The 7,847-nt window shown below is 48.1% G+C and overlaps 1 protein-coding gene across 1 annotated transcript; it reads left to right on the top strand.

Annotated features, from left to right (window-relative positions):
• Positions 1 to 4,836, top strand: LOC100091681 (keratin, type I cytoskeletal 24-like). The gene is made up of 8 exons (XM_001512084.4): positions 1 to 592; positions 1,900 to 1,982; positions 2,396 to 2,552; positions 2,749 to 2,910; positions 3,012 to 3,137; positions 3,630 to 3,847; positions 4,090 to 4,184; positions 4,483 to 4,836. The coding sequence occupies exons 1-8, from the start codon at positions 5 to 7 to the stop codon at positions 4,584 to 4,586; spliced, it is 1,533 nt and encodes a 510-aa protein (XP_001512134.1). The 5' UTR covers positions 1 to 4; the 3' UTR covers positions 4,587 to 4,836.
• Positions 4,837 to 7,847: the final 3,011 nt, after the last annotated feature.

The raw sequence follows: 7,847 nt of genomic DNA, 5'->3' as shown, positions 1-7,847 counted from the left end.
CACCATGTCCTGCCTCGCTAGAGCGGCCGCCCGGTCCGGGGGGAGCGGATCTGTCCGAGTGTCCGGCGGAGGAAGCAGCTTCAGCAGCGGGAGCCGGTGCGGCATGGGGGGAGGCTCGGCCTACGGATCCGGAGGAGCCGGCAGCTGCAGGATGGGTGGGGGAGCCGGTGGCGGATTTGGAGGGAGCTTCGGCGGCGGATGCGGGAGCTCGGTCGTAGGAGGTTACGGAGGTGGCTTTGGCGGAGGTGCTGGGGGAGGATTTGGCGGAGGTGCCGGCGGAGGACACAGCGCTGGGGCTAGTGGAGGATTTTATACGTACGGCGGCGGGGTCGGTGGCGGTGCCGGTGGCGGCTTCGGTGGCGGCGCTGGGGATGGCGGCCTTTTCTCTGGAGGTGAGAAGCAAACCATGCAGAACCTCAACGACCGCCTGGCGAGCTACCTGGACAAGGTGCACGCTCTGGAGGAGGCCAATACCGACCTGGAGGTCAAAATCAAGCAGTGGTACGAGAAATTCGGCCCCGGCTCTACGGTGCCGGGATCCGGCCGTGACTACAGCAAGTTTTACCCCATCATCGACGATCTGCGGAATAAGGTGAGACATCCTGACCGGCTGCACCTCTGTGGGGGTTTTCTTGTGCTGAGCTCCAATTCGGGAGAAACAAAACCCAAGACACTTCGTCGGAGAGGTTTTACTCAGTGAATTGGCCTGCGCCTTATAAAATGCATTTCCCAGAGCAATTTTCACAGTGAACATCACTTGAAATTGCTTACGTGAAAATTATCCAGGCATTCTGATGGACCGGAATCCTTTCCCTGCTGAGCACAGAAGGAGCACGATATTTCCGCTAAATCTGGAGTTCATCTGTTAAATCTCATTTTTATAGACGGATGATAGTATTCTATCAACCTCTGCTGAATTAGTGAGGGTTTTAAGTCACAGCAGCAGCATTTCTGTGACGCACTAAAGCATCCTTCGACCCGATGGCTTTTATGGTCATCTGTCTCCATTCCAAAACTAGCAGAAGATTTACTTCACTCTGGGCAAGGCTGAAGGGGTCCCTGTGCTGTCTTTGCCAAGATTTATAATTCTATATTGCTTAGAGTCACTTCCGCTATTAAAACAGGCTAAAAGCACCTCACAATATTCGCTGAAAGTTCTGACCTGTATCCAGCCAGGTTAGGTAAGCTTATTCCTTTTTCTTCCCTGGACAAATGGAATGGCCTTGAAAAAGTCACAACTTATTTAGGTTCAATCTCTCTCTCTCTTTTCACATACGGTCACAATATACTAAATGGGAAAGCCACGTAATTCTTCAATGGCTACTCTGCACCAGTGTTCTTGTCAATGTAGTTTTCTCAGAGAAAACGTATGCCAGAGACACCGGTCACAATGAAAATAATGTTGGTATTTGTTAAGCGCTTACTATGTGCCAAGCACTGTTCTAAGCGCTGGGGTGGATACAGGGTAATGAAGTTGTCCCACGTGCGGCTCCCGGTGAATCCCCATTTTACGGATGAGGTAACTGAGGCACAGAGAAGTTAAGTGACTTGCCCACAGTCACACAGCTGACAAGTGGCAGAGCCGGCATTCGAACTCATGACCTCTGACTCCCAAGCCCGTGCTCTTTCCACTGAGCCACGCTGCAATCAGTCCTCCTATCTTTGAAGTAAATAGCGGTCAATCGGTCGATTGTTTTCACTGAGTGCTTACCGTGTGCAGGGTACTGAATCAAGCGCTTGGGAGAGGACAACACAACAATATAACAGACATATTTCCCGCCCACAGTGAGCTTACAGTCTAGAGGGATAGAATGATAATATATAACATAATACAAATGTAAATACACATTTAGAGTAACTACAGTACTAACATTCTTTACCCTATCTTCAATTTTGCAGATCATGGCTGCTACAATTGACAACGCCGGGATGGTTTTACAGATTGACAACGCCAGGTTGGCCGCTGATGACTTCAGACTGAAGTAAGCCATTAATGAACTTTGATGATTGTAAGAGGATAAAGTGTCACCGCTAAATAGACTTGAGGGACCATTCTAGAGTCCTCCCCTCCTTCCACCCACCCCCACGCCAAGTCAATATTGAAGAAACAAAATTGCCCAAAAATCACTACAAAAAAACGAAGGTAGAGGGGAGAGCCTTACCAGACATAAAATTTCAAGCGAATAGAAACTGTATTCAGTTCTTTGATTTTTCCTTAGAAAACTCACTTCTCAATCGTCCTGTTAAAGCGCCTGATGTTTTTCTGACCGAACGAACGTACGGGTGTTTTTGACCGGAACAGATGCTCTTCTTTATTTTCCCTCCACTGGAACTTATCCTGTAAGAGATGGCTTGTTCGGATAAGTGCTCATTCATTTACTACAACCCGTTTCAGGTACGAGAATGAACTGTACCTGCGCCAGAGCGTGGAGGCCGATATCAATGGTCTGCGTAAAGTCCTCGACGACCTGACCATGACCAGATCTGACCTGGAGATGGAGATCGAATCCCTGACCGAAGAGCTGGCTTACCTCAAGAAGAATCACGAGGAGGTAGGGACACCCCCATTTGGGCAGTTGAGACCATACGATTTTCCTCCTCGTTTAACTCGGTAGAAAATAACCCGTCCGAGTGAACCTCCGACGCCCTATGAGAAGCATTTCTGATTCTCATCTTACTTCGGGGGAGGTGACTCGGCTGTCCGATCATTTTCCATCTGATTTCTACCAAAACGCTCTTCCTCTCCAGGAACTGAAGGGTATGCAGGGAAGCTCCGGCGGGGACGTGACCGTGGAGATGAACGCCGCTCCGGGAACCGACCTGACCAAGCTGCTCAACGACATGCGTGCCCAATACGAGGCTCTGGCTGAGCAGAATCGCAAAGAGGCCGAAGACCAGTTCAATAAGCAGGTAAACCGTCAGCAATAAATTCTCAGAAAGCATAACCGTGTCACTGTCGATTAACTTTATGCATGACCAATGATTTGAATGTACTTCACTTTCATTTGCAGAGCGCTTCGCTGCACGCCCAGATCTCCACCGATGTCGGGGCTGCCAGTTCGGCCAAGAGCGAGATAACGGAACTGAAACGCACCCTCCAAGCTCTGCAGATTGAGCTCCAGTCCCTCATGACCATGGTATATGCCACCGGTTTTCAAGATTCTTAATTTCAAAACGCAAAAAAAGGAATTCATTTTGAATTCACAATCTTGTGGGTCGCTAGATGGTTCCATAGGGACACGGTTTTCAAACTGCCGCTACCAAATACCTATCACTTGCAATAGAAATGAGAACTTTAGAAGCATTCCAACCGAAAGAAGAAACACCACGGCGCATCGATAGTTTTCAAGAAATGAAAGACGGTCAGGGAACAAAATGGCACAACTGAGAGTTAAATCAGGCAGCTTCTATTGCTTCTTAGACTGGGAGCCCCATGTGGGACAAGGATTGTTTCTGACCTGCTTATTTTTGAACTGCCCCAGCACTTACTATGTAGCGTTTAGGACATAGTGTGTTCTTGATAAATACAGTTATAATTATTTATTCTTTTTATTGTTCCAAAGACTTTCGCCCTAATCTATTACTTCACAGACAATTCCAATTTGTTCTGTGCTTCCATTTACTCTTAGAAAAGCTCCCTGGAAGGCACCTTGGCAGAGACAGAATCCGGCTACGTTATGCAGCTCTCCCAGATTCAGCACCAGATCAGCAGTCTGGAGGAGCAGATCTGCCAGATCCGGGGCGAGACCGAATGCCAGAACGCTGAGTACGAACAGCTCCTGAACATCAAGACCCGCCTGGAGATGGAGATCGAGACCTACCGCCGCCTTCTCGACGGAGAGGCAGGGTGAGCGAAAACTGTCAAACGAAATTCCCTGAATCGTTAGGGTACGGAGTACCCTTTCCTTAAGGTACAGAGCAACTGAGGAAAGGAGGAGAGATGAATAGCCTTCACTTTCCAGAGAAGGAAGAGCTAAGTGTCTGGTGTGGTGTAGGAGAAAACGAGTTTTGCCTTGGAAGGAGCTATTTTCTGCAAATGTCTAGGGCATTTTTAATATAACGACCAAATCGTTTGTCTTTTTTCTCCAGTGGTTCTGGCTTGGCTTCCAGTTCCACTTCCAGTTCTCTGGGAGGAGGATCCAGGAGCTCCGTGGTGGTTGACTCAAGAGTAGGACAAGGAAGAGGTAATTAATATAATAAACTGCTCCCTCTTTTTGGTTCTCTTTATTCAGCTTGGCGGGATAAAGAATCAATACTTCGGTGGTCACACTGAAAAGTTCCAGCTGTATTTCAGCCATCTAACATATACTCTAGGAAATACAGTTCTTAAATAGAGCTGTAATTATTTGTGTGGGACTACATATATATATATATATATATATTTGTACATATGAACACGCACACAGTTGAAATTCGCCTTTTTGGCGACGTAATACTTGGTCTTATTTCCAACTTCTGATTGCTTCATTCTTTCTTTTTCAGATGCCAACAAGACTAGAGTGACCAAAACTATTGTAGAGGAGTTGGTCGATGGAAAAGTTGTCTCGTCTCAAGTCAGCAACGTTTCTGAGATGAAAGTTAAATAAGCAGTCGGATTCAACCGAAGTGTCTTTTTCAGAAGCAAAGAAAAAGACACGAAGGAAGATGCCGCCTGGCCAAGACATCGTTCCCTACAGACCAAGAAACTAATTGTGGTTCTGAAATATCTAGATGTCTATTCAAGTCTTCTCCCTTTTCTTCTTGCCTTAGAAAACTGTTTCACAATGCAAAAGTTACTGCCATCTTATTTCAAAGTATTTCAGTGCTTTAATAAACTTTATTACTGTTGCAAATCAACTAAACTAGTCTTGGTTATTTTAGAGTTCTCATATTTTAAAACTCCAGGTCAAAACCATTTAAGTTTTCCTTCCTGAGGGGCTAAAGTCACCGATACATCGGTAACACGATTATCATCAGGCATATAGAGAACCTCCACTTCATGTGTACTGATCAAATATGGGTCATTATTATTATATATTCGAATGGCCCTCTCGCAGTAAAAACACCAGACATTCCTTACAGTGATCTAGCTTTCCACTTTACAGATGGGGGCGGAAATCACATCTCCTCTGGGTCTTGGTCTCCTCAAGCTTATCAAGACAGCTGGACAATCACAACTAAGATGAGAATTCATAGGCTTGACTACCTAATCGTTTAGTCCTTTTTTTAAAGAAATTGGTATTCGTTCAGCACTTACTGTGTGCTGGGCACTGGACTAAGAGCTGGGGTAGATGCGAGATAATCAGGATAATCCATGTCCCACCTGGGGCTCCCGTTCTAAATCCCCATTTTCCAGATGAGGTAAATGAGGCACAGAGAAATTAGTACAGTCACTCATCATAATCCGACTGGATTACTGCCTCCTTTCTGATCTCCCAACCTCCCGTCTCTCCCCACTCCTGCCTATACTTCACTCTGCTGCCCGGATGATCTTTCTACAGAAACGCGCTGGGCACGTCACCCCCCCTCCTCAAAAATCTCCAGTGGCTGCCTATCAACCTTCGTGTGAAGCAAAAACCCCTCCCTTTTGGCTTCGAAACTCTCCATCCCCTCGCCCCCTCCTACTTCACCTCCCTCCTCTCTTTCTACGGCCCGGCCCGCACGCTCCGCTCCTCTGCCGCTAACCTCCTCACTGGGCCTCCCTCTCGCCCGGCCCGCCGTCGACCCCTGGCCCGCGTCCTACCTCTGGCCCGGGATGCCCTCTCTCTTCACATCCGCCCTCCCTCCCTTCAGAACCCTACTGAAAGCTCACCTCCTCCAGGAGGCCTTCCCAGACTGACCCCCCCCTTTCCCTCTGCTCCTCTTCCCCTCCCCATCGCCCCTACTCCCTCCTTCTGCTCTACCTCCCTCCCCGCCCCACAGCATTTGTGTATCTATGTACATATTTATGATTTTATTTTATTAACGGTGTATATACCTATAATTCTATTTGTTTATATCGACGTTATTGATGCCTGTCTATTCTGCTTCGTTGTCTGTCCCCCTCCTTCTAGACTGCGAGCCCGCTGTTGGGTAGGGGTTGTCTCTGTTGCCGAACTGTACTTTCCAAGCGCTCAGTACAGTGCTGTGCACCAATAATTAGGAACGAATGAATGAAGTGACTTGCCCAGGGTCACACAGCAGACCGGTGGTGGAGCTGGGCTCGGAACCTAGGTCCTCTCTGACTTTCAGGCTCCGCTCCTTCCCTTAGGCCACGCCGCTTCTCCAAGTGACAACCACCCCCCCTTCACGTTGTCAGAACATTACACAACTACAGGTGAAAGTTAGCACCTGGAATCAACCGGGGAGAAAATATGAATCATGGCTGGCAAGAAATTAGCCTTAACACGACCAGCAAACAGGCAGGATCGGGCTCTCGGAGGAGACAATTTCTTCAATTTTCCCAGTGTCAGACTTAACTCCTTAATCAGATTAAACACAGCAAACACTAAAAGGCCCAAGCGTGAAATATCATTATCCTAAAAGGTCAGATCTCCTGTTGGTCCTGCCATTGAGAAGCAGCATGGCCCAGTGGAAAGAGTGGAAGTCGGAGGACCTGGGTTCTAATCCCAGCACCACCACCTGTCCGCTGCGTGACCTCGGGTGAGACGGCGTGGCTCGGTGGAAAGAGCACGGGCTTTGGAGTCCCGGGTCATGGGTTCGAATCCCAGCTCTGCCACTTGTCAGCTGACTGTGGGCGAGTCGCTTCACTCCTCTGTGCCTCAGTTACCTCGTCTGTAAGATGGGGATTAAGACTGTGAGCCCCACGTGGGACAAGCTGATCCCCCCTGTGTCTACCCCGGCGCTCAGAGCAGCGCTCTGCACATAGTAAGCGCTTAACAAATACCAACATTATTATTATTAACTTCTCGGGGCCTCGGTTGCTTCATCTGTAAAATGGGGATTAAACGCTACCCCCTCCTTCTTCGACTGTGAGCCCCGTATGTGGGAAAGGGATTGCGGCCAACCCGATTAGCCTGTCTCTACCCCGGCACTCAGTACCGGATTTGGCACGTAGTAAACGGTTAATAAGCACTTCAAAAAAATCGTCTGTTTTACAAGAGGATCAAGCCGATTATAGCAACCGGAAAATATGGGTATGTTTCATCATCCCCTACTACAGCACGAAAATGAACCTCTAGGCACATTCGATTTCTAAACACAAAATAAATCCCCTGTCAGGTGGGTGGAGGAGAAATCGAGGCAACAGAGGTGAGTCTCAGGGGCCATCAGGAAGGCTACCAAGTGATCCTCAGGCCAGTGAACACCAAAGTCATTACTGGCAGGGACCCGTCTGAATGAAGCGGGAAGAATTATACTCCGCCATCAATTTCTTCTGTGCCCCTGAAAAATACCCTCACGTTTACTCATTGGCTCCTTTCCCTGAATTCCTCCCACGACACTGCATGGGAAGCAGCGTGGTTTAGTGAAAAGAGCCCGGGCTTGGGAGTCCGAGGACGTGGGTTCTAATTCCGGCTCCGCCGCCTGTCTGCCGTGTGACCTTGGGCAAGTCACTTAACTACCCTGTGCCTCAGGTACCTCATCTGGAAAATGGGGATTAAGACCGGAAGCCCCTCATGAGACAAGCTGATTACCTTCTATCTACCCCGGCGCTTAAAACAGTGCTTGGCACATAGTAAGCGCTCAACGAATACCATCACTATTATCATTATTATTATAATGGGACCTGACTCAAGCATTTTGCGGCAAAAGGCAATGATGAGAATCTGGGTCTCCGCTCCTGAGCTCTTTAATAATCATCATAATAATTTTGGTATTTGTTAAGCGCTTACTATGTGCCAAGTACTGTTTCGAGCGCTGGAAAGAAC

The sequence above is a fragment of the Ornithorhynchus anatinus genome, chromosome 11 (assembly GCF_004115215.2).
Source record: "Ornithorhynchus anatinus isolate Pmale09 chromosome 11, mOrnAna1.pri.v4, whole genome shotgun sequence".
NCBI classification, from domain to species: domain Eukaryota; kingdom Metazoa; phylum Chordata; class Mammalia; order Monotremata; family Ornithorhynchidae; genus Ornithorhynchus; species Ornithorhynchus anatinus.
This window is presented reverse-complemented; position numbering and strand designations above follow the sequence as displayed.